At 44.0% G+C, this 27271-nt stretch overlaps 1 protein-coding gene across 2 annotated transcripts in view; it reads left to right on the top strand.

Moving 5' to 3' along the window:
• The window catches only part of RTN1 (reticulon 1), a 188006-nt gene that overhangs the window by 90445 nt on the left and 70290 nt on the right, over positions 1 to 27271 (top strand). For both annotated transcript variants that reach the window (XM_037901164.2, XM_037901165.2), the window contains exons 2-3: positions 16703 to 17470; positions 21066 to 21848. In XM_037901164.2, the coding sequence (XP_037757092.1) occupies positions 16703 to 17470; positions 21066 to 21848 (1551 nt within the window). The remainder of the gene's footprint in view (positions 1 to 16702; positions 17471 to 21065; positions 21849 to 27271) is intronic.

Below are 27271 nucleotides of genomic sequence, written 5' to 3' on the forward strand. Positions count from 1 at the left end.
GAAGTTAGTATCTGGGTCAGATATTACTGCCAACTACTGCAGATTTTAACTGGCTGCTTGCAACATGCAATGGGCTGAACTGGTGCAGCATTGTTATCAATTATGCATGTTTTGAATTCTTCCGTGTACTGTTCTTCCTTAGCCTGGTGGCCTCCCAGCATCTAGTTTGTTTTCAGAGGCAAGAAAATGCTGTGGCCTTCTGCTCAAATATCAGTTCGCAGTCACTGAGATCAATATGGCCCATGATTAGCATATGAGCACGGTGGGCTACTAGTCTGTTTTCACTGCATAGGAGCTATTAGCCCACAAATCAGATAGAGAAAGAAAATGAATGCACCACGGATAATGAGGATATTAATCATTTTTACCTTGCGTGCTGGTTTGTATAGCTACCTGCTTTCCCTGTGCATGGAGGGAATTTATTAAAGTGACAATAGGGATTGTGATCTGGGCACTTCTGTTTGTTTTTCATTTGCAAAGCCAAACAAAAGGCTGAGCAGAGGGTGGTACATCCAAATAACCAATCTCGGCTTGTGCACAGTGTTAGATCCAGCTGTTCACTCCCACCTGTTTTAATAATATACATTCCAACAAATTATAGACCTGAAGTTAGGCTTACTCTGAAAGTGAACAGGAAAGCTTTACTAAATACCAGTTACACTGCGTAAGATCCCTGGGAGAGAGATTGTGACTTTACCACAAACCCTGTTTATGGGGCAGTACATTGCTGCGTTTCCCCAAGCGCAACACAGGGAAGACACAATTTCCACCCTGCTTCCCCCTTGCAACAGGGGCATGGTAATTTGCTGCTTTCCTATACTGTAAGCAAATGATGATATCTGCAGTGGCTCAGCTGTGCAGGCCAGTCTGTTGAGGAGGGGGTGGGGCTGAGACAAGGCTCTGTCCAATCCATGTCCATATTTTCCAAACTATGAGTAGCGAGTCTGCAGCACTTCCTTGCTTCTGCATTGCTAGACCCAAGGACTGGGTAGTCAGAGGGATGTAGGGATGTGTGTGCGATGATCTTTAAGCCTCTTGCACTGGTGTAACCCGCTGCAGAGTATGTGTTTCAGGTGTCTTCCCCTGCCCCATACTCTGTGTCTAATCCACAGAGGATATGAGTCTCCTACAGCCCCAGTGACCTTTTAACTCAAGCTGTAGCAGATCATGATTTTAGCTGTCCAGGTCCCTGGTTCAGTCTCCAGTGTGTCAGTCAAGGTGGCGACTGTGACGGGTTCCCTCAGGGTGCAACCTGGAGCTTGGGTACCACTGAGCCCTCTGACCCACCAGCCTGGGCTCCCTCTCATACTGTGCTGCTGTGACAAGCTACAAAGCCCTCCAAGCTTGCACTTTCACCAGCATTCACACAGGTAGGGACGCACCCAGCTGCAGTTACATGCAGACACTCTAACCACCAGCCTCCCAGTCTAGGACCCCAGAGCAGTATCGTCCTGCCCTGGTCAAATCTGGCCAGTATATGGGTTTAATACCTGGTCTACCACTCCCTCAATGTGAAGAGGACCATGCACACTTGTGGTAACCAAGCTGAGGTTTTCCCCAGACACCTTAGTCAAATGCACACTGGTTTGGATTAAAACATAAAATACGTTTATTAATTACAAAAGATAGATTTTAAGTGATTATAAATTATAGCAAACAGATCAAAGCAGATTACCTAGTAACTAAACAAAAATGCAAACTGATCTTAACACACTAGATAGGTAGGATATGAATTAGCAAATTCTCATTCTGAGAAATAAACAGGCTGGCAGATTCGTAAGGCACAAGCTGCCTTTGCTTTGCAGCTTGGGTTTTCCAGGTTTTCATACACAGGCTAGAAATCCTTTTAGCCTGGGACCATCACTTCCCCCAGTTCAGTCTTTGTTCCTCAGGTGTTTCCACGAGTGTTGTTGTAGTGAGAGTGAGATACCATCATGATGTCATTTCCCCCTTTATTATCTTCTTCCAACTTGCTGGAAAGCAATTTTTCTGTGACCTGGGTCAAAGAGTTCCCATTGTGTAGTGCTATCTCTGAGAGGGTTCTATTGCACACAGTTCCTGGGGTAATCCTCATGCTTGTGTGCATTTCCTCAATAAGCCATTAACATTGCTTGGCCTTTTTACTGTTGTACCGGAAAGGCTGCTTGAGGGTGTTTTCAAACTCACAGTGTGTTTCAGTACCACATACATAACCAAACTTCATAACTTCACATATGATGATAGCACATACAATCCAATGAGATATTCATGTCTAGCAGATCAAGACTTTTAGGATGATACCTCACAAGGCATACTTTGTGCAAAACATATCCTAATTATATGACAGTGGTGAATAAGGGGGTGCCAGGATATCACAGTGATCATCACACAGGCTAGGCCAAAGGACAATCTAGCCCCACATCATGCCATTTTAAGAAACAATAGTTCAGAATGAAGGCAAACAGCACAATAAAACCCTAATTATCTAAGGTCTTTAGAAAGCCTAGAAACCTTTCAATAAGTGGGGCAGTCACTCAGCCCAGGTGGCTTTGAAATCTTCATTGCCCGCTGGCCCGCAGATTCCAAAGCTTGCCAGGCTGGCTCATTAATTATCTGCATATTTCTGGTGTCCCCTCAGAACTTTGGAGATTCATGGTTCTACTCCCTTATTTTCCTTCATTTTGAAAAGCTCTTATGACACAAATGATGTGGAGTGTCTCATGGCTGTATCGTTTTGTTCCTGAAATAGCACATGGGTTAGTATGTTCATCAGAAATGTGCAATGGCTATGAAGGTCTTCCTATCCCTGCTTGGAGCTTCATCTCCTGCAGGAACAAAACCCAAAATTCCAATCTTGGCAGGTAAGTAAAGGAGGAACTGATTTTCATATATCTAACTTTAAATGTAAAGTTTTTGTAGCATCTATGTCAAAACGTATAGGGGCCAAATCCTCAGCAGGTGTAAAATGAAGCCAGTGGAGCTATGCCAGTTACACCAGCTGTAAATCTGACTCATATTCTGCCACTGCCTTGGAGATTAAACTCTTCCTTTAATGTACTGTCAAAAAATGTTCAGTTGACATGTTAGACGTATCCTCTGACCACCCTCCTCCCGCTCCTAAAAATAGAGAGAAATCACTTAACACAGGAACAAACAATGCAAGCATTTTAGATCCCTGGCCCTGTGAGTGGCCAGGTGACTGGTTGTCTGCATCAGACTGTTTCTGCTTTTAGTGTTTCTTGATGCTAATTGCTCGTGATGCCTTGTCTTCTTCACTCTGCCCCAATATCTCTTCCCCTGGGTCCTACGTAGGCTGGATCTATACGACCTGTTTTCTCTCAACATTTCTCACCAGTACTACCAGTGAGTAGCACTATCGTAGACAAAATAACAGCAGCCACGAGTGGCCGGTCTGTTCTAATGCTCCACTTACTTGTTGCTCTCATTAGTGGTGCTGCATTGCTAGAACAATGGTGGGACACTATAGGAAAAAAATACGTAGACAATTGTTCTAGACTCTGAGTCTAGGCTCACAAAGCCATGGCCTCTCTGACCTAGATTTGGCTGCTTTCCCTTGGGCATTAGATTTAATCCTGATTTGAAGCTGATGATTTCAAATCTTCAGACTCTGTTTGCTCTAGGAGTCTGAGATGTCTCTTGTGACAGCTTTCCACAGGTGTAACTCCACTAGTTTCAATTGAGTCACTCCTAATTTACCCCAGCCCTAAGTTCTTGTCTGTGTTGTATTGTACCTAACGCTTTGCTGTAGGTGGTATGCAGTATCAGAAAATTAAGTTTTCTCTTGAGTGTTCAGTGATTCCACTGGGCTGGAGCCCAAGCTCTGAAACCCAGTGAGCGGGGAGAATCTCAGAGCATGGGCTCCAGCCTGAGTCTGAACGTCTACACTGCTATTTTGAGCCCCGCAAGCCCAAGTCAGTTGTCCTGGGCTCTGGGACTCACTGCCATGGGGTTTTGGTGGGTTTTTTTGTTTTGTTTTGCTGTGTAGATGTATCCTCTGTCTCTTCAAAGCATTTATGTTGCTGAAACAGCTTAGTGGACCTCAGGGAGTTTAAACCAAGCCCAGAGCAGAAGGGTACCCTTTCCTCTCAATGTTTGACAAGAAATGGGCTTCATTTTGTGCAGGGTTCAATCAGTCATGGCTGGCCCGCAAAAGTTCAGAGTTTCAACTCAGATCTCTCTGGATATTTATTTGAACCGTATCCAAATTCTCTTTCCACCTCCCCCACCAAGCTTCTCTTAGGAGCTTTGAAAGCCCATGAGACTTAAGGCTCCTAAGTACCTACATCATTTTGAAAATAGGGCTTAGAGTTTGTCTACACAGGGATACGCATGAAAGTTAATCCAAATTAACTGAAGATGTAAATTAAAAGTGGATTTCTGCATTAAACCCCTGTGTGCACATTCTCATTCAGAATTAAAGTGGCATTGATTTAGTGAATTGAAATAAGCAGAATTAAGGGCACTTTAATTCTGGATGAGTGTGTCCACACAGGGATTTGATGCAGTTGAACTAATCCACTTTAAATCACACCTTTAGCCAATTCAGATTAATTTTCCCTGAGTGTCCCCATATAGACAAGCCCTTAGGCACCTATGTTACATAGGTGCTTCTGAAAATTTTATCCTTTGACCTAAGTTTGATCACTCTAGTGGTACCGTGTGAGTAAAATGAAATAAAAGTACATTATCTCTCTTAATCAGAGCTTAATCAGCCCTAGAGAAGTACATTGGATAGTTTTTTAAGAAGACTTTTCGTATCCCTGAACCATACCTTACAAGTCAGGTTACTACTGACAATATTATTGTTATAACAAATACATGATCCTGCCTGTACCTGTCTTTTCCTTTCTGAGGATGCTCGGCTTTCTGTTGAAATGGCAAAGTGTTATGAGCGTCATCCTCTGTCAGATAATTACCATGGCGATTTAGCCCAATGAGCACTATTGGTTCCTATTTAGAGGATGTCATCACCTCCTTTTAAAACTCACCCTTACAACGCTGGAAGATTTTTTGTTGGTGAGGGGGGACTCTTTTGGGGGCTGTTTATTTTTATGTTTTCTAATCCACTGGTGAGAGCTGTCAAAGACACTTATACCCGCACTTTACTGCCAGGACAAGTTTTATTTCTCTCAGCCTGTTTGCTGAAGTGGAAAGCCTGCAGGCTGTGCATGCGGTCTCTCTCCATGGGGGGGGAAATGCGGAATCATTTATTATACACTCACTTTGCAAGCCTGGCTGATAACTTTGCCCTGATCGTGGGATCCCTCAGCACCCCCTGGCAGGAGCTAAGCATCTTGACACCTGTTTATGTAAGTAGGAGTTCAGGGTGCTCAACACCTCCAATGATTGGGCCCCAAACGATCTCCTTTTAACGATCTAGCATAGGAATTGTGGCTCTAGTACACAGCTTTGTCAGGGAAACATCCTGAGCACTCACAAATCGCACTGAAGACAATGGGAGTTGGGTGCTCAGTGCTGCTTAGGATTTAGCCCCTCATTGTGTTCCTGAGTGTCCCTGTTCTCTACACAACCCTCCCAGAGAAAATGCTCTTGAGCTCAGCAGCTTAGCCAGTGCCATGATTTACCAGGTTGGTTTTCTGAATTGCTCAGGAGTCTAATTGAGATAGAGTCAGTGGGCATCTCAAGGGGAGGAAAAACCACCCAGCCCCAGCTCTGGGCTGTCTTCTTTGGACCTTCGGATGGGAAAGACGACATGCAAATGATATCACCGCTGTCTAATGCAAGATTGTAAGAGTTCAGGGCTTGCTCCTCCTATCATGTGGGTGTAAATCAGGAGACACTCCACTGAAGGCAGTGGAGTTACCCAGCTGTAAAACCAGTATAAGTGAGAGGAAAGACTCAGTTCTGCTGTTTCCTCCCCCATCCTTTTGCCCTGGAGCCCCTTCATCACTTGGGTTGTGACCCACAGCCTCCCTGTCTCTCCACACTGCAGCTTTCCTTCTGGGATCCTGGGGGGAAACTCCTTGAGGAGGATAACTGTGTCACAGCTTCACTCCTTCTCATCGGATGCATGGTCTCTGTCCTGTCTCAGGGAACTAAAGCAAAGTCTAGCCAGCTGCGTTGAGTTAGCACAAAGCATCCTCCCATCTGCCCCTGCATTCAGGACTCACATAGAGAGCTGGGGAAACGAACGACCAGGATGTGAATGCAATTTGGCTCTGATTCGATACATTCATTTTTTTATAAAACAGACCTCCCACCATTTCAAGTGACTAAAGCAGGACACAACACCATTCAGGTTTGCCCCATCCTCTCCTCTGTAGGTGGAGACAGAGGGGTGGACAAGCCAAATTTGATTGGCAATCAACCTAGTGCACAGGGTTGCAACGCCACTTAAATTTGGTCTGTCTATCCCTCTGTCTCCATCTACAGAAGGGCAGATGAGCTAAACCTGAGTGGTGCGGTGACTCCAGGCGCCAGATCACAATGTCACTCAATTTGGGGGCCCTCTCAAATGAGCCCAGAGCAAATTACCCATCAACTGGGACAGGGAGGGCTTGGAGGCCAAAGGGGGATAGTCTCATGAAACCCAGGACTGTTGGGAGATCTGATAATGTCCATCTCATAAACGACAGGTTTCAGAGTAGTAGCCGTGTTAGTCTGTATTCGCAAAAAGAAAAGGAGTACTTGTGGCACCTTAGAGACTAACAAATTTATTTGAGCATAAGCTTTCGTGAGCTACAGCTCACTTCATCGGATGCATTCAGTGGAAAATACAGTGGGGAGATTTATATACAGAGAGAACATGAAACAATGGGTGTTACCATACACACTGTAAGGAGAGTGATCACTTAAGATGAGCTAATACCAGCAGGAGAGTGATCATCCAGACCACACCACACGATCCATTTGTCTATAGCCAAGCTCTACGATACAACCGCATTTGCTCCAACCCCTCAGACAGAGACAAACACCTACAAGATCTCTATCAAGCATTCTTACAACTACAATACCCACCTGCTGAAGTGAAGAAACAGATTGATAGAGCCAGAAGAGTACCCAGAAGTCACCTACTACAGGACAGGCTCAACAAAGAAAATAACAGAATGCCACTAGCCATCACCTTCAGCCCCCAACTAAAACCTCTCCAACGCATCATCAAGGGTCTACAACCTATCCTGAAGGACGACCCATCACTCTCACAGATCTTGGGAGACAGGCCAGTCCTTGCTTACAGACAGCCCCCCAACCTGAAGCAAATACTCACCAGCAACCACACACCACCCAACAGAACCACTAACCCAGGAACCTATCCTTGCAACAAAGCCCGTTGCCAACTGCGTCCACATATCTATTCAGGGGACACCATCATAGGGCCTAATCACATCAGCCACACTATCAGAGGCTCGTTCACGTGCACATCTACCAATGTGATATATGCCATCATGTGCCAGCAATGCCCCTCTGCCATGTACATTGGGCAAACTGGACAGTCCCTATGTAAAAGAATAAATGGACACAAAACAGATGTCAAGAATTATAACATTTCAAAAACCAGTCGGAGAACACTTCAATCTCTCTGGTCACTCGATTACAGACCTAAAAGTTGCAATATTACAACAAAAAGACTTCAAAAACAGACTCCAACGAGAGACTGCTGAATTGGAATTAATTTGCAAACTGGATACAATTAACTTAGGCTTGAATAGAGACTGGGAGTGGATGGGTCATTACACAAAGTAAAACTATTTCCCCATGTTTATTTCCCTCCCACCCCCCCCCCCCCCACTGTTCCTCAGACGTTCTTGTCAACTGCTGGAAATGGCCCCCTTGATTATCACTACAAAAGGTTTTCTTCTCCCCTTCTCCCTCCCCCCCCCCCGCTCTCCTGCTGGTATTAGCTCATCTTAAGTGATCACTCTCCTTACAGTGTGTATAACACCCATTGTTTCATGTTCTCTATGTATATAAATCTCCCCACTGTATTTTCAACTGAATGCATCCGATGAAGTGAGCTGTAGCTCACGAAAGCTTATGCTCAAATAAATTTGTTAGTCTCTAAGGTGCCACAAGTACTCCTCATCTCATAAATGTATCACAAAGTGATTGCCAGCCAATTGCCGTTGATTCTGTCCATCTTTGACCATACTGTACATGGCTGAGTTAAATCTTTCACACAGGCAGGCTCATGAGAGTTCTGTAGAGAAGTGTGAATATAAAAGCTGGATTTGCAAATAGTAAGTTAGTACAAAGAGCACCATCTGCTGGTAGATAGGCGTATCTAGCATTGTTGTAAAGGATGTAAGTTCAATGAAGTTGTTTTTGCACTGCAAAAGGCTGATCTGCATTGAACAGGTAGTATCTGTAGATACGGTGTAATGGTGAAGGCCTCAAGGCCAATGCCTCCCCCTCTGAAAATTTAGGAGATTTGATCTGAAAAAAGATCAATGAGGTACAATCAACATTGAACCTGGTGTTGCTATTTTTACAGTTATTTTTCAGAATAGAACTAGATTTTCACATTCATATGAATTAATCCAGCAATCCTATATTGGAGGCCATCACAGTGGTATCTGAGTGCCTGTCTATATTTAAATAACCTACCTTTTTGACAACTTGATAAAGACCTGTCAACATGGATCCTGGTTATTTTATACATGCGCCTAATAATTTTCTTGGCACATGCAAAAGATTCTAAACTATTCACTGGGGGAGATTTATCAGACCCTACTTTGCAGAAACTATAATAATCATTCATTTGAATTAGCTATTTTTCTCAGCTATTATCCTCAGCTAATTTTTGTTCTGTTCCATTACCATGGAGCACTTAATCTTTCATTGATCCAAATTGGACATCAATGGCCTTTTTTAAATTCAGAAAGTTACTCTATATGGAACCAACGATTTCTAAATTAGTTTGGTCATCTACTGTTTAATAGCTTCAGAATTTAGCCTTTAATGGAGACCATTTTGGTCAATCAATAACTTAGCCCTGATGACACAAAATAGCCATTTTCAAAATCTCTTATTCTTTTCAATTCCTGAAAACACATTTAATAAATGTTAGTTTAGCATAAATGTAGAACTCCCGTAGAGTTCCATGGGCATTTAATCAGTCACATAGTCTCTTCGCTGCATACCAGTAGTGAAATTAATGGGGCTTTTACCATTAACTTCATTGGGACCAGTATTTTGCCTCAGGAGCAAAATTCACCCTGTACAGAAAGTCAAGGCCTATGTACCACTTAAGTCAGTTCTCAAAACAAAGGTTAAGTGGGATTTACCTGGTGCATGATCCTTGGACTGGCCTTTTGCAAAAGGGGAGAATTTCTCATAGGGAGAATACAAACAATGAGCCTTTAGATCAGCGGTGGGCAAACTACAGCCTGCGGGCTGGATCCGGCCCCTCAGGGCTTTGGATCCGGCCCGTGGGATTGCCATCCCCGTGGCACCGCAGGCCCCACGCCGCTTCGGGAAGTGGCTGGCACCACGTCCCTGCGGCCTCTGTTGGGGGGCAGAGGGCTCCATGCGCTGCTCTTGCCTGTGGGTACCTCCCCCGAAGCTCCCATTGGCTGGGAACGGGGAACTGGGGCCCTGGCCCTGGTGCATGCCACTGCCACCCCAGAGCCACTCCAGGTAAGTGGCACTGGGCCGGAGCCTGAACCCCTCCTGCACTGCATATCCCAACTCCCTGCCATGAGCCCCCTGCCTCACCTCAGCCCCCTGCCGCACCCTGCGCCCCTTCTGCACCCCAACCCCCTTTCCTGAGCCCCCTCGTACACCCCGCACCCCTCCTCCGCCCCAACCCCTTGCCCTGAGCCCCTTCCTGCACACCGCACCCCCTCCCACACCCCACACTCCCTCCTGCACCCCAACCCCCTGCCCTAGCCCTACATTCATGGCCCTGCATGCAATTTCCCCACCCAGATGTGGCCCTCAGGCCAAAAAGTTTGCCCACCTCTGCTTTAGATAATGGACAACTTTCTTTCTGATAAAGATAAAAGTTCTGTGTTAGCAAACTAGAGTTTTCTGGAGAGATTTAAAAATCAGCTGATTTCCCTACAGTTTGGGGAGTAAACCATCACACTAGACAGGCACATTTTAATCTCCATTAGCCATCTCCACAAACATGTGGATCAACACTCAGATATATTATTTCTCCAAGACTTGTATTACAGGACATCATGACTGCTTCTTTCTGTGAGTGAATTGCTTTGCTTTACCTGAATTGGCAGGCAAAGTTTTGGGGGAACATTTGAAACAAGATTAAATTCAGTGTCAGTTACCAGGGCTATTCATCCCTCCCTTTCCCACGGATATTGAACTGAATCTGAATAAATTTAAAAAGTTAGAGGGAGTCTGCTTAATCACTAGGCTCTGAATATACCACTCTTCGATAAAAGGGTAGGTATCTGCACTGAGCTAGATCCTAGATACATCTAGCCAGCAGTTATAGATTTCCCGATCTTTAATGACCAGACTAGTAGCTTATGTATTAATATTTTCTTAAGAGACACTTTTACAATTGGAGTTAAAGTTTCTACAGTCATTTCCTATATAAATGTGGATCTGCACTGAATGCTTTTAATAAGTCAATTTATTCATACACAATCTTATGAACCCTGCAGCGGTCCTGGGAGTTGGGATTTCTCAGTGTGCTATGCTAATTCAAAACGCTACTGACACCTAGAAACAACTCTAGTTTCACCCTAGTAACATCAGTTAGAAGTCTGGTTTCTGATCTGGCATTGGGAAATGATCAAGGATCAACAGGGAGCTTGTTAAAAAGCAACAGTTATGTTTGATACCATCAACTACACTATTGTTTATTTTCAAAAAGTGTCAATAATATTTATTAGCAGTTATTATTACATGTTTTATTTTTAACTTTTCTGCTGAAAAGCTAAACAGATACCAGCCTCTAAGAAAAATATTAGTAATCATCTGTTTTGCTGTGCTATAACCACTAAGTATCAGTGACTTGTAGCTAAGCCAACAATTTCGATTACTGTTGCACTAAGCTATTGACCAGAAATGCTAAGATCTTCTAAGGCATGGTCATCTGACATATGTATGCTGTGGGTAGAGCTGATTGAATAGTGCAAACAAGCATTTGTGAATATTGGTTTTGAATTTGCTTTGTCTGGATCAGAACCCCCAGCATTCCATGAATCTTCACAGGAACAATTTTGTGTTTGCAGAAAGAGAAAGTGTTTGTGAATACTCATGTGACTGGTGACTGGCTGCTGTGTGTTAGATTTCTGGGTTCTAAGAACTAAAGTAGGGTTATATTGTAACCTTTCAGGGAGAATATAAATGTTTTTTATTCTACTTCTACCTTCTCTGTGTATGCTGTGAACGTAACAGGCTACGGTATGGGGCCTAGTGGCAAATCAGATGGTCCCGTGGTTAGGGCACTGTCCTAGGACTTGGGAGATGCAGATTGAATTACCTGCTTTTAACAGACACCCTGGGGCAAGTCACTTACCCTTTCTGTGTATCAGGTTTCCATATGTAAATAGGGATGATAGCACTTCCCTAATTCACAGGGCTGTCATGAGGATAAATACATTAAAATCTGTAAGGCATTTGGATACTACAGGCCATATAAGTAGCTAAGATAGATACAGCTGTTGTTAAATAGCAGGCAAAGTGTCCAGAATTTCTAGGCCCAACACTGCTTTTGGCTCCAACATATTGAGAGTGATTTGGTCAGCAAAGTGGGGGGGGGGGAGTTATTGAGTGAGTAGCTCTGGCAGGTGTGCCTGTGTATTCTTTCAGCACCAGCCTGAGGAGTGCACCACTCATAGGGGAGAGGTCATAGAGGAGCCCAGAAAAGACAAACTGAAAATGAGGGCTATGGAAAACTGGGGTTTTGACTGAATGAATGTTTCCATGACAAGCATCTGCTTTCCTGGCAAGCTCCAAATTTTCAGCAGAAAACAGAACATTTTTGGACAAAAATTGAAAATGTTCCATTTTTTGTGGTTTTCTGCTAAAAATGTTTGTTTTTTCAATGAAAAGGTGAATTTTTTGCAGGAATTTTTTTACCCCCAATCAGCTCCAATAAGCCTGTCTTGCAGGGGGTGTTATCTCCTAGAGGAAAGGATGGGCACCTGAACACAGGTGCATTGGGGACAGCTCCTCAATCCTGCCCTTCAGCACAAAAGGGTCATAAAACTGGCTTACCCAGTGACCTAAGGGTCCTCCTGGAGTGTGAAGCCCTCAGCATGGGAGGCATAGAAGGGACAAAGCTGAGGGGGTATGGCTGGAACACTGCAGTAAGCCCGTGTGCCATCCCCAGATCAGATCCTTAGAGTCATTGGCTGCTGGGTGCAAATTAGAGCAGCTCTGAAACTGGGGGACAAATCAGCCCCTGGCTTGCCTCAGGATGAGGACGTAAATGACATAAAGCTGGTTTTGCTTCCCCCTTTGGGTCCTGTGCAACATGGAGCTCACCTGGACCCAAGGACCTTCGAGTCTGCTTGATGGTAGTAGGGTTTAGGCTAATTCTAATCTGGTGTGAATCTGGAGTGACTCCACTGAAGACAATGAAGTTATTCTGGATTTGCACTCGTGTAATAAAAATAAATAATTATCTGCCTTTATATGGTATTTTACAAAGTCAGGGAAACATTATTAGCCCTATGTAACTAAGAAGGAATCTATAGCAGAGAGAGGCAGTGACTTGTCCAGAGTCACATAGCAAGTCAATAGGAGAGTCTGGAATAGAATCCAGATGTCCTTCACTCCTAGCCATATGTTCGTTTCACAAGCCACCACCACCCCTGAGATCAGAATCTGGCTAGCATGTTCTCCAGTGGTGTGTGAACTTGTCTGTGTGGTAGTTTTTATTGCATGATTGAAAGACCCACTCGATGCCTATTGTGACCCAATAACCTCTCAGTGCCCACTGGCAAGGGGGTTACAGAAATGTCTTGATTCTGATGTGTACATTCTGATTCATCAAAGAATATCATGTGAGGTCCTAAATGAAAGCCAGGGCCGCACTGCTCATCAATAGCACTGTGAAATGGATGTACAGATGCTAGGTAAGAAGTTAGGCAGGTGTGTTGAAAATATGTTCTTAGTCTTTTTTCAAGGCAGGTTGACCAATAGGTTTTTTTGTCAGACAAGAAATGTAGATTAACCACTGTAAGCTAACACAATGACTAGCCATTTACAGGTGAAGTCGGAGAGATATGAAAACAACAGGCAAGCAGCACATGGGAAAAATGATCCACAGGTGGTTATCTTGACTCTGAGTTCAAACAAGGAGCTTTGCAGATATAAGCAGAAGGCAAAGAAAAAACACCTTTATTCTGCATCTAGGAAGTAAACAGGCCGAGTGTTTACATGCATAAAAATGGGATCTCCATTAACTCTGGTTTAAATGCTGCAGAAGAGTGGGATAAAACTTCTTTACGCGAAAGGTTAATCTGTCAAATTTAGTCTCTAGAAAGCATGATATGATTTTGTTTTATATGTAACTCTTTGTTTCCAACATTCTTACTGTCATTTGAATTGTGAATCTTTGATGATAAACTTGTTGTTTTCACTATAATTATATCTCAGTGCTGTGATATTAAGCCTGGTGCCACTCCTGAGTTGAAACTGTTGTGTATACTGTTTCTCCAGGGACAGCCGACCTGGTATTTCTGTGAGTGTTCAGTGGACAAGGGGCTGAACACTACAAGGGAATGGTTCAATGAACTGGGGGATTGGGATGCAGCTAATTGTTGCTTTCAAGACAAAGCAAGGGCTGGCATAGCCCAGAGGAGAGTGTGTGAGTGACTAACAGGCTGGTGATGTTAGGAAACTGAAACCCAGTTAAGGGGATAACCAGGTGGCTCACAGTCCTGGATACCCCAAGAAGCATCACACCTCTCGCAGTATTTCTGCAGGCTAAAAACCTGGCAGTGCATTCATTCCAGGTGCAGGACTCCCACTGATCTCAGTGGGACATATGCAGAAGGATTGCAGGCTTAATGTCTTCAGATCAAGACTGGATGCCTTTCTGGAAGATATGTGTTAGACACAAGTTATTGGGCTCCCTTCACGGCTAACTGGGTAAAAATCTATGGTCTGTGATATACAGGAGGTCAGACTTGGTGATTTAATGGTCCCTTCTGGTCTTAAACTCTAGGAAAATCTATGAATCTATGATTGGGCGCTAGGGACTTTAATGTACACAATACATTTTTTTCTGGGAAATGTGTTCACAAACTGTGCCTGGAAAATAAAATGAAACAGAAAGGCATATTCATGAATATTTATATTTCTCCTCAACACAAAGCCATTGAGTGGTTATTTACTGCACTTTGTTACTGTTTTAATGGCTTTCTTCTGACACTCAGTGATGGCCGTTGTTTTGTTTTGACAGCATTATGTTTTAGGGAAGGCATGAGCATATTGTTCTATCATTGCATTGCATAGTTCTCCCCAGGGGTGTGGTGGTAAAACAAGAAGTGGGTAAACTAACCTTTCTAGTGTTCCAGGCCAAGCAGTGCCCTTATTCAGAATGGGTTTAGGCTGGAATGACATCGGGGTGAAAACTGGATGTGCTGTTAAAATGCATTTTTGGCTGAGCATAATGAGTTGGTAGATAACACACCCGTCAGTTGTGATGGTCATACAGCCAAGATTTGTTCATGACAGGAGAATAGGAGTGATTAATTGCTTTATTCCTTAAATTAGAGGGGGATAAATACCATATTCCCCAAATGAGAGGTGGGTAAACTCCATACTATGATACTATACTTATGCTATACTACTGCATCTCCCTTAACAATGAGTTAAAATCCTTAAATAATAATTAATCCGTCCAACTATTTAGGTTGATATTAACAGTTATCAACACTCACACTTTGTAGCTCATACAGAAGTTACTAAGTGATGTACACCACACTCCCTTGAGACAGGTAAGTATTAATTTTGAGCACCCAACATTCTCTTTTACAGATGAGGAAACTAAGGCAGAAAAGTTTCCAAAGTGACCTCAAATTCTGGGTGAAAGCACCCAACATTCTCTTTTGAAAATCTGGCAGTTAGCATCTGACAAATCAGGTCCTCAGGAACCAGAGCTTCCATTGGCTTCAATTGTAGTCATGGGTGCTCAGGACCCCCTGGAAATAAAGCCCCACATTTAAAAGCTGGGCACCCAGAAATTGAGATGCCTATAATTAGAGGTCTCTGGTGAAAGTTAGGGTCTAAAAACTTACCCAGGGCCTCAGAGATGGAACTGGAACACAGGAGTGGCTGATTTCCAGGCTGTGCTCGTTTAAAAACATTCAAAACATTCAAAAACCAGTCAGAGAACACTTCAGTCTCCCTGGTCACTCAATAACGGATTTAAAAATGGCAGTTCTTCAACAAAAAAAACTTCTAAAAACAGACTCCAATGAGAAACTGCAGAACTGGAATTAATTTGCAAACTGGACACCATCAAATTAGGCCTGAACAGAGACTGGGAGTGGATGGGTCACTACAGAAACTAAATCAATTTGTTAGTCTCTAAGGTGCCACAAGTATGCCTCGTTGTTTTTACAAAAACTAATTTCCCCTTGCTACATACTCACACCTTCTTGTCAACTGTTTGAAATGGGCCACCTTATTTACATTGGCCTCATTAACACTACAAAAGTGATTTTCACTCCTTCTTGTCAACTGTTGAGAATTGCCTACTTCCAACTTAAATTGAATTGGCTCGTTAGCACTGACCCCTCACTTGGTAAGGCAACTCCCATCTTTTCATCTGCTGTGTATTTATACCTCCCTACTGTATGTTCCACTCCATGTATCCGATGAAGTGAGTTTTAGCCCATGAAAGCTTATGCCCAAATAAATTTGTTAGTCTCTCAACTGCCACAAGGACTCCTCGTTGTTTTTGCTGATACAGACTAACACGGCTGCCACTCTGAAACCTGTCATTTGACACACTAATTTAGCACATGTGATCATTGCTTCTTCTAGTGGCTGGCCCCAGCAACTATTAACTATTAGTATTAGTATTTATTAATGATACAATAACACCTAGAGGCCCCCTGCTGAGATCCGTTAGCCCATTGTGCTGCGTTGCCCCAGGCTCTGTCCCAGTGAGCTTAGAGCCAGATTTGCAAAGATATTTAGGTGTCCAAAGGTACATATAGGCACCTCATGTGCTTTTCAAAAGCACCCAAGTCAGTCAGGAAGCCAATACCTTTGAAAGTGTGGCCTTTTGAGTCTAAGTAGACAAGACAGATGATGGGCAGGGAGACAGAGGTGAAATGATTTACCTCAGGACACAAAGCAGGTCAGTGCCACAGCCGGGAATAGAACCCAAGTCTTTTGACTTATTTCACTGAACCACATTGCCTCTGCACATGAACCCTTCCCCCTTTTTAGTACCGGGAGCCAGCAACTAAAACACCCCCATTGAATGTTAGTAAGGGGGCAATAGTCCCCTTACACTGTTACTGATGAAGGTTCCAAGTTCATTTGTCACTGATAACTGTCTGTGTGTCTATTTGACCATTTTGCAATTACATTCAAACTGGGCCTTTCACTCACAGTGTTTGGAGTTTCCTTTCACACATGTGTGTGAGACTGGGAGCTCGTTTACCTTTATTTTTTCTATAAATTAATCGGATTGAAGATTATTTTCCTCAAAATCTCTGGAGAAGGGGAAACTTTGCAGAAAGAGCAATTAAAAGGAGTCACTTTGCCATTTCACTATGTATTCTTTTTTGTGTGTTTTCTTTAGGTGATGCAGAGGCCTCTCACCTCTTTGATTACAGTTCCACTAAAACATCTAAAGGAGGAGACCGGTCCTTTTACACATCTCTGATATCAGATGACCGTTACACCTCTCCACCAGATTCCACCTACTTCTCGGGAATACTGCAAAAAGAGAACAGCCATGTTACTTGTTCAGACAGCACAGAAGGATTTAACACGCTAGGGCACTCTATTCAAGATGTGATGGGATTTGAGTCCCGTGGGTTGTTTAGCTCAGATTCAGGAATAGAGATGACTCCTGCAGAATCCACTGATGTCAATAAAACCTTAGCAGATCCCATGAAAGTCGAAGCTTATAAATACATGGACATAAGTAGATCAGAAGAGGTAAAATACCAAGAAAGATGCAACACAAGCTTAGAAGACAAGAATACAAGCTTTATCGATAAGTGCCCTGAAACAGCAGCCAAGTTAGAGCATATTTCTGGATCAAAGAAACCGGCTTTTGAGGAGACAAAAGTGGCCAAGGGACAAAACTTTTCTGAAGAATCAACTGTTCCATCCTATGCAGAGGAAATATTTGGTGACCAACACAGTGCCTCATTGATTACAGCACCGGTCAAGATTACACTCACTGAGACAGAAAGCGTAGGGGAACCTGCAAACAAAGAGTTACCTCCAAATAAGCAAGAAACAGGGCTGAAACCAAGCCATGAAGTGGTTCCAACAGTGACTGTGTCAGAGCCAGAAGATGACAGCCCAGGTTCTCTCACACCACCGTCTTCTGGCACAGGTAAGATGTCCGACACCCAGTATCTTACTATGCTGGAAAGTGATTGGGTGAGATCCTGACCCCATTGAAGTTAATGGCAAATCTTCCATTGACTTCAGCCGGGCCAGGATTTCACCCACTGTGTTAAAAAAGCACCCCATTTACTTTACAGGTGAGCTCTCTGTGTGTGTTCAGAGACTTATCATTACCTAAACTAATAGCCTGATTTCCAAAGGGGCTGAGCACCTGCAGCTCCCATTGAAGTCAGCTGAACTATGTCAGGTGCTCAGCACCTTAGAGGGTGTCAACGTTGTACTGCTCTTTGCTTCTGTTCACACTGCAGAGCCGAAACCAAATGGACAGAGTGAGCTGGAGTACACATCCCTAACAAAACTCTTAATGCTTAATGTAGGCACAGGCCCCAGTGGGGGGAGCGGGGAAAGCTGCCCCCGGCTAGGGAGACATCGTGGATCCGTGACATGCCTCTGAGAGGCACTGGGCTCCCTTTTTGTACTGGGGAGGGGAGAACTTTATAGGGCACAACATATTCCTTCCCCCGCCACCCCAGCCTCACTTAGTGAGCGGCTATTTAGTATTTCATTTTAGACTCCTCCCCAATGTGTGGCCTCAGGTCTTATTCACTGCACACTGTTCAAACCCCACTCTAGAGCAGAATTAGGACTTTCCTCATGAGTCTTTATGTAGTGCTCATCACTATTATACGTGGGTGCTTCACAAATGTGAGCCTTCCTCTCACCTCCCAGGGGTGTTGTGGTACTATCCCCATTTTACAAAACGTGGAAATGCCATCAAGTGGCATCTTGACATCCGTCTGGTTCTTCTGCAGAGTTGTAACCTTTAGATCCACCACACAGACCTCTGCCACTTGAGCTAAGGGGGTAACTGATAGCTGTAGTAGGTTTCCGTCCTAATGTAGGGATCAGCACTAGATGGGGATACGATGCACACTTTGCCAGAGGGTTTCACAGATATTTGCTGACAGTAGAGGAATGCTGAGACTCAGGAATCTTGGGTTCCAATCCAGGCTCTGAAGGGGAGTGTACACTGCCACAGATCCCTCTGCCTGTTTTCTCCCCTTCCCAAGCTTGACCTTCTGCCTTGTGCCCTCTAACCTGTCCTTGTGCCAGTCCCATCTCTTCCACACTTCTGGCTCCTCATCCCAGGCCCATTATAATTGCCTACGCAAACCCAGTCTTCACTACTCAGGCTTCTCTTCCCCATGTCAGTCTCCTTCCCCAGCCCGTCCCAGTCTCCCCTGCCTCCCAGTCTTCTTCCCCAGCCAATCCCAGTTCTCCACCCTGCCCAGTGCCTTGTTTCCAGTCTCCTTGTCCAGACAGTTCCAGTTCCTCCTTCCAACCTCCTTGTCTGATCTGTCTCTCTCCTTCCCTACAACCTTCAGCCATCCCTCTCTTCCCTGCTCCTCCCCCACTTCCCAGTCTCTCTCCTTATTCTATCTTGGTCTTCTCATACTCCCTTCCTCAGCTCCTTGTCCCAGTCTCTTTGCCTAGCCAATCCCTGTTCTCCCCCACCACCCAGGTGCCTGTCAGATCTGTCCCCCCACATCCCCCTGGCCTCTCCCCGCCAGCTTGTTCCCAGTCTCCTCGTCTAGTCAGTCTCATTCTCCCCCCCACTCCTCATCCAGTCTCAGTTCTCCCTCTGCCAAGTGGTTCCAAGTCTCCCATTTCCTTTACTGTCTCCCAGTCTCCCCCCTTGACTACCTGTGCAAGGAGACTGGGACCCAAGGCCTCCTCTCCCCCAACTTCCAGTCCCTGTCACCCTTATTCTATCCTTTTCCATCTTTCTCCAACTCTGTCATTTTCTTTCCCCATCCGCCCCCATCCCAGTCTCACCAGGCACCTTGTCACACCCTACACCAGTCTGACTCTTGTCCCCTCTGCCTTCAAGTCAGGCCTGGGGTGCCAGCAGAGGGGTCACTGTGAGAGCATAGAAGAGACGTTTCCTTGCTCTGAGTTCCAGTGCGTGGCCCCACCCTGGCCCTGAGCACCTGGAAGCAACCATTACAGGGAAAGTCTCGCTTTACCCCGTAGCCCTGGGCTGGAGCAAGCTCAGCTGCTGTGTGGAGATAGCACATTTATGGTCTGGTCAGCTCTTGGAGCTGTGAGGGCTGGAATATGCTTGGTGAGGACAGAATCTTCAGAGACTTTAGCTGCTAAACTCTATGAAGTTTCTGTAGAGTATGTGTGAACTGAGGGGTTTTTTTCAAAGGCTTAGAACCTGGCCACGTTTGGGTGGATTTTCACCAGGACAGCAAAAGGCACGTCCCTGACACAAAGGCTACCTCCCACCCCCCATCAAATTTGAAGTCCCTGCTCCAAAACATGGAGACAGTAGAGCTTCACAAAGAAAAGGTTGCCAGAATTTTTTTTTTAATATGGGCAAAACAACATATTTTCCCTAGACTTGTTCTCTGAAACAGCTGAACCGTTTTAACTGAAACATTAAAAAAAATATTGGCTTGAAGCAGACACCTAGCATGGAATATTTTAGCCCAAATGGTTAAAGTTAGGCAAAATTATAGGCAACTAAAAACAGAATCTTATAATTGGAAGTGTCGGGCAACCTTAATAATAGGTGGTGTGATCAGCCATTCCTCGAATTCAGATATGCAAATATATATTTGCTGTTTTAAAAAAAGTTTTATAATTACATAAATCCAAGTAGCTGTTATAGAATATGGTCCTTCATCTGGGACTCCAGAACAGATGATTATTCATTATCCAAATTTAGTATATCGGAAGGGACCTGATTCTGCATTCCTTATACTCCCCAAAACTCCTAGTGTGGACAACAGGAGGCTTGCTCCTTTGTATCCAGATGGAGAGTGACCAATATAAATATTAAAAATGGTTTAAATATAAAAGGTCAAATTATGTCAGTCAAATCATGAGATCTTTCCTCATATTTCACTGAGCCTTTACCCAAGACAGCCCGCATTGACTTTAGTGGGTCTTTGCTTGAATAAGGTTAATTTCCATTGTTACACTGTGTGCATCATGAACAAGGTATTTGACAAGCAGCTCACATTGGATCTGAGTCTTTCTAATCCATGGTATTGAAAATTCAATCCCAAGTGTGAATTGCAGTGCGAGTGAGAATATTGCCTGTTGCATACAAAACACTGAAATGAACGTCTGTTGCAAGAGGTTGCTAAGAATTTTTTCCTCTATAAATTCAAAAAAAATGTTTCCGAAATACTTACTGCGTGCGTGCATGCATGCCCCTGTACATGCAGGCCCCGAGTGTATATTTATGTGTGTAATTTTTATCTTGATGATTTTCCCGTTTAAAAAATAGCTAATCTTATGTTGCTGGGAGACCTTGGACGTACGATGACACTGACCTCCTTGTAAAGCACATTTATGTCCATCCATAGATCTCAGAGCTAGGTATAATTGTTTATTATTAAATGTAACTTTGCCGGCTTGTATTAAATACATTTAATAATACTTTAGCTGAATCTGTGTTTGATTAGGCAACAGACAATGATTTAGAGCAATCAGAAGTTATCTTTGTTAACAACATTGTGTTTTCTCTCTCTCTCTCTTTCTATCTCTCTCTCTGCATGGGATAACAGAACCATCTGGCTCAGAATCTCAAGGTAAATACAGCCTGTCAGAGGATGAGCTTATCAGTGCCATTAAAGAAGCAAAGGGCTTTTCCTTTGAAACCTCTGAAGTCCAGCGTTCACCAGGACTTTACACAGAAAAACAAGATCAGAAAAGCAAGCCAGGGCGTCCAGCTGTTTCATCCCCCTTAGATAACGAAGCCAGCAGTGCTGAGTCCGGCGACTCTGAGATAGAGCTGGTCTCAGAAGACCCGCTAGCTGCTGAAGAGGTGCTACACTCCAGCTACATGACCTTCAGTCATATCGGAGGACCTCCCCCTTCGCCTGCTTCTCCTTCAATACAGTACAGCATCCTGAGGGAAGAGCGTGAAGCTGAACTCGACAGCGAACTGATTATCGAGTCATGCGATGCCTCTTCAGCTTCCGAAGAAAGTCCCAAGAGGGAGCAAGATTCTCCTCTCATGAAACCAATAATCATGGACATAATCCAGGAAGAGAGTGGTTCAAGACCTGATGCTTCCGACTTTGAAGTAAGTAAGACAACAGAGAGTAGGATGAACAGGGAAAATCTAGCTGAGTCTGCTTCCTATCTGAAATGCTCTTTTGTTGCACCCAAAGTAAGTGTGGAGCCACCAACCTCTGCCACCAGTACCGAAGAACTAAAAGAAAAAATAATTCAGAAGAAGCCACTTGAAGCAACAGTTGTTAACCAAAGTAAACTGCCTTCCAAGGACTCTGGGAAAAGAAGTCCCTTGGCTTCCCCCTCGCTGCCGTTTTTAAATAAGCAAAAAGGTAAATGCAGAAATGTATGTTGTCTCAGTAACACGTTCTCCTTGAATGCCGCTAATGGGGGATGTGTATGATTAACGTAGGAGGGTTTTTTAATCTAGCAGGCAAAGGCATAACAAGATCAATGGGCTGGAGTTTGAAGCTGGACCAATTCAAGCTGGAAACAAGGCACGTATCTTTAACAATGCAGGGTAATTAACCACTGGAACGGCTCACCAACGGGTGTGGTTGATTCTTCATCGCTTTAAATGTATTTGTAAATGAACTGTACTAGCTCAGCCACCAGTTACTGAGTTGATGTCAGAATCTGTGGGTGGAGTCCTATGGCCTGTGCTATGCAGAAGGTTTGAGTGGATGATCACAATGGTCTCTTCTGCTCTTAAAAATCTGTCTATACAATTAGTAGAAAGACTGGGGTCTGGTCTACACTACAGAGTTTGGTTGACACAAGACAGCTTACCTCAGCTATGGAAGTGTCCACACTTAAATTTCAGTCCCGCTGACAAAACTTCTCCCCCCCTCCCCCCCATGCCGACTTAATAACTCCACCTCCATGAGCGGCGTGGAGTCAAGGTTGATGTAGTTAGGTCAACGCAGTGTTGGTGTACACACTGTGTTGCTTTCATCAACTGTTACTGGCTTTCACGATCCATCCCACAATGCCCCACACTGACAGTACAATTGATACAAGCGTTCCTGGTGAGGACGCACACTGCCGACACCAGGAATGAAGTGCTGACACGCACGAGCGATGCAATTACTGGGGCGGCTGTACGCCGACGTAAGTTGTCAACTTAATTTTGTTGTGTAGACATGGCCTGGGCCCTTGTGCCTTTATATCATTTTCATTCGAATTTATTTGGGTCCAATCCTGCAGTCCTGACTGTAGTCAAACTGCCTTTCTACTCTATTCCGTGTCATATATCGTGCCCATAACCCTGGCATGTGGGCACAATCTAGTAGTGCATTAAGCAGTGTGACTCATACCAGTTGAGGATTCTTCCCTTCTTTCTCCTTTCCGCTCCTCTGAGAGAAGGTTGTGGTTGGATTTTTGAAAACACAATTAGGTGTGAAGTGCTTACTGTTTTAATTTGCCAAGGCAGGTTGGAGAAGTACTCCTTGCAGCTGGAACAGAAAGCAGTGAGGTAGTGGTGGTTCTTAGACCCTTTACCTCCACACAACCCATTGGATGTTTACCCTAAACTAGGACAGTAAGACCAGAACTTTTCATAGTTTAGTCTTAATTTTATATCTGCTTGTTTTCATGACCTCATTATCAACAAACTAAAACATATCAATACAAACAACAAGCCTGGTTCTGCAACACTTATTCATGTGAGTAACCTTACTGAGATGCCAGATGTTTGTAGGATCAGCTCTATGAGCATAGGTCGGGCTCATAAGTCAGGGATCTGGTGAAGAAATAAATAACCATTAACAAATATAGTAGAAACTCAGAGTTACGGACACCTTGGGAATGGAGGTTGTTCACAACTCTGAACAAAATGTTATGATGTTCTTTCAAAAGTTTACAATTGAACATCCACTTAAAACAGCTTTGAAACTTTACCATGTAAAAGAAAAATGCTGCTTTTAACCATCTTAATTTAAATGAAACAAGCACAGAAACAGTTCCCTTACCTTGTCAAATCTTTTTTAAAACTTTCCCTCCGTTTTTTAGTAGTTTATGTTCAACACAGTGCCATACTGTATTTACTTTATTTTTTGTCTCTGCTGCTGCCTGATTGAATACTTCTGGTTCCAAATGAGGTATGAAGTTGACTGGTCAGTTCGTTACTCTGAGGTTCTACTGTACTCTCTGAAATTGTGCTAATCCTACACAAACTCAGCAGTGGAAGCAACAAGTCAGGCTCTTCCATGAGTTGTTCTGGCCACAGGAATGGGGGTGGGGAGATGACCAGATTGGAAAAAATAGTTCAGATGAACAAATAGCTTTTTGATGGCTGGAACAGTCCGCCTGAAAGAATCCCATGGTGCTGTTAGAACCCCTTCCATCCATAATAATGAGCTGGCTTGTGGTGGCCAATCTCAAGTCTTGTGAATGGAGCGAGTACAACTTCATTTTGCTAATGCTCAGATCCTGGGAAATGTTCCTGTTGCTGCTGTCGGGCCAAATGCTAAAGTTCTTAGTCTAGTGTTGAGTAAAAACCTTAGCAAGAACCTCAGGACCTAGCCTGTAACTATCAAAAAGGAATCGTTCGATCATGAGTAATTCAGATTTTAGGGTTTTAGGCCTCCAGTCTAGCTTCCACTTCACCTGTTATTCTTGTCACTCAAGGGTCTTATGTCTGGGTGACCTTTGCTACGTTAAGGAGAGATCAGTGTAATGCTGTTCCCTCAGTTAACCTGGGGGTTGGGAGAGCAGGAGATTACTTAAATAAAACATACTGAAATGGGAGTCTAATCCTAGTGCCTGTGAAAAGGAGGCATTGCTTAAAGATAGGTGTTTTACAGTCAGGTGCTGTAATTGTATGTGGGGCAAAGCGGCTTCCCCATTACTCAGGTCAGGCAAATGCACTTGAATCCAGATCCACAACAGCTTGAGCTATTAGGGTCCCTTTAAAACCGAGACAACCAGACTGAGTTGGTGTGCTGCCTTTTGTGCTACGAACAAAGGTCCAGTAGAGACTAGATTGGAAGCACCAAACCTACAGCATGACCAAATTTATGGCCTCAGTCAAATCTGAACTGAGGTCTGTTAATTTGATGAACTAGTGCATTAATTCACGCTATCACTGTGCCTTATTCTTTTTCAGGACATCTGCTTGGGAGTGTTGGGGGGAATGTCTAGATCTCCCTCCAATGCAAACGCATAGCTGAATTCACAAGGCATGTGAGAGAGAATGGATCTGTCTTTTTATTGTCTGCTGTTTAAGATCTTGGGGAACTTCACCTCTAAATAGACAATGGCCCAGACTCTTTGCTGCTTCCACAGGATGCAGCAGAGAGGGAGTGGATATGGGAGCTCCCTGACTGACTGGCTGGTCCTGCCAACAGCTTAGGGTTGCCTAGGGGCTTCTCTAATCTACCCCAGCTGTCGGTCATTCCCAAGGGACTCTGTCTGCTGAGGATTGCTGGAGCTCCGGCCTCTCCCCTTGTCCACCTGTTCACACCACCGTTGGTGATGTCTAAAAGGGAAGATACCCACCCTGACTGGGTGAGCTCAGATTCAGTTTGTGACGCTGGCAGTTAGGGACCACCTTTCTATTTGCAAATAGAGCAAGTTTGACATGGAAATCAATGTGACACAACAAATATGGAAACTTCACAGTAGCATTGTTACCGTGCAGCTTTTTAGGGTATAGCCACACTTTGTAAAATACACGTGCAGAGGATTTAACTCCAGGACTTACCACGGACCTGTATGTTGAATTTATGGGGAACACTTTAAAAATTAACCTATTGTATTACAGTGAACCAAAACCAGCAGACTGACTCAGGTGAGTGAGGGGCTGCAAGATCAGGTCTAATGCTTGCAATGGGAGATACTGTAAATTTTGGGGGTAATAAGTTAACAAAATTTGGGATTTTAAAAAGCACCTGATTTTATATTTTAATACTTCAGAGTTGGAGAGCTCAGTCCTCCGTTGTAGTGAGCTCATTCCCAGCCCAGCTGACAAGAGCACAGAAGTGGCTCTAAGCTATCTTCCTGCCTTCTCTAATCCTGGGACCACACCATGCCCCAGTGGAAATCAGAGCAGCCACAGGGCTGCTTGAACTTATGCTAGCTAGAACACTCGTCTAGGGATTGTTCCGCTGGCCCAAGACATTCTGACAGGGGCTGGGCCCTTGTGAGACAGGGGCTATGATACAGGAGTGCCCTGCTGCCCCTTTCATACAGCTTTAGGTCCTCTGTGCTGCAGGAGTACTGGACTGAGGAATTGACAAATGAATTTCTGCACCAGTGGAAGAGCGGTTGGGATAAATTCTATCCGTTCCCCTTCCCCCCCCACACACACTTGTTCAAATCTGGGATATGCCAGGGATGGCATTAAACAGCTGGCTAGATCTCTTCCCTGTAAACACTGAAGGTTTTTGTTTTTTTTTTTAAAATATTCATTAGCGGTGATAGTTTTTTCCAGAGGGTTTTTTTCATTACTTACTAACGCTTTGCTGAGCAATTCCTACTGTAGTTTTTCAGCATTACCGCTTGATACGGGGCCAGTTTCTACTGTCAGAGAGAGAGAGAAATCTCCCACTGAGTTCCACAGGAATTGCACATGAGTGTCTTTGAGCAGAATAAAGAACAGGAGGACTTGTGGCACCTTAGAGACTAACAAATTTATTAAAGCATAAGGTTTCGTGGGCTACAGCCCACTTCATCGGATGCATAGACTGGAACATATAGTAAGAAGATGTTTATACATACAGAGGACATGAAAAGGTGGAAGTACCCATACCAACTGTAAGAGGCTAATTAATTAAGAGGAGCTATTATCAGCAGGGGGAAAAAAACTTTTGAAGTGATAATCAAGATGGCCCATTTCGGACAGTTGACACGAAGGTGTGAGGATACTTAACATGGGGAAATAGATTCAATTAGTGTAATGACCGAGCCACTCCCAGTCTCTGTTCAAACCTAAGTTAATGGTATCTAGTGTCTCCATAGGCCAAACTCATCCCTGCTGTAACCTCACTGAATTTAGTGGACTTACACCCAGGATGAATTTGGCCCGATATGCGTTTCCTTGATTTTCAGCGTGTATTTTCCCTTGATGAATTCCTCCCACCCTTTCATTGCTTAAACTGATGCCAGTTCACTACCAAGGGCTATATCCCTTTTTGATTCACACAGAGGATTCGTATAAACACCAGTGGATTTCCCCACTTGTCTCCCATTAAGTCAGCATTTGCCACTTGTGTTCCCTTCACGGTTGGTGGTGGAAACTTTCCCTACCCAGGACAGCTACTAACTAATTTATTCTCGTTTGTCACTGCTTAGCCAACAATACATATGTGCTCAGCTCTGTATTTCAGTAGCTGCCATTTCCCTGGGCAGACACTCCAGAGAACTCTCTGATATATCTGCAAGTGTGCCAATAAACTTATGCAGCCCACTAAGGGAGTAGAGGGTGTTCAGGACCAGGATCAGGACCCTTTATGCAGAAATAGGGCCAGATCCTCAGCAGGCATAAATCACTGTAGCTCCATTGACTTAGTAAAGCTATGCTAGTTTACACCAGCTGAGGATCCCAATGTTGCTAACTCACAATTTCACTGATAGTCTTGCAATATTTGGTGCTCTTCTTAAACCCCAGAAGGCATGTGATTATCAGCATCCACGAAAAATAAAATAAGCTTTTATCCCCCAGCATTGTGGAGCAATGCTTGAAAATGTGAACCCCAAAGGCTATGACACAGATAAATTAACGAGTACTGGGTTTTTTGTTGTTGTTTTTGTTTTT

This window comes from Chelonia mydas, chromosome 6, assembly GCF_015237465.2.
Source record: "Chelonia mydas isolate rCheMyd1 chromosome 6, rCheMyd1.pri.v2, whole genome shotgun sequence".
Lineage (NCBI taxonomy): Eukaryota > Metazoa > Chordata > Testudines > Cheloniidae > Chelonia > Chelonia mydas.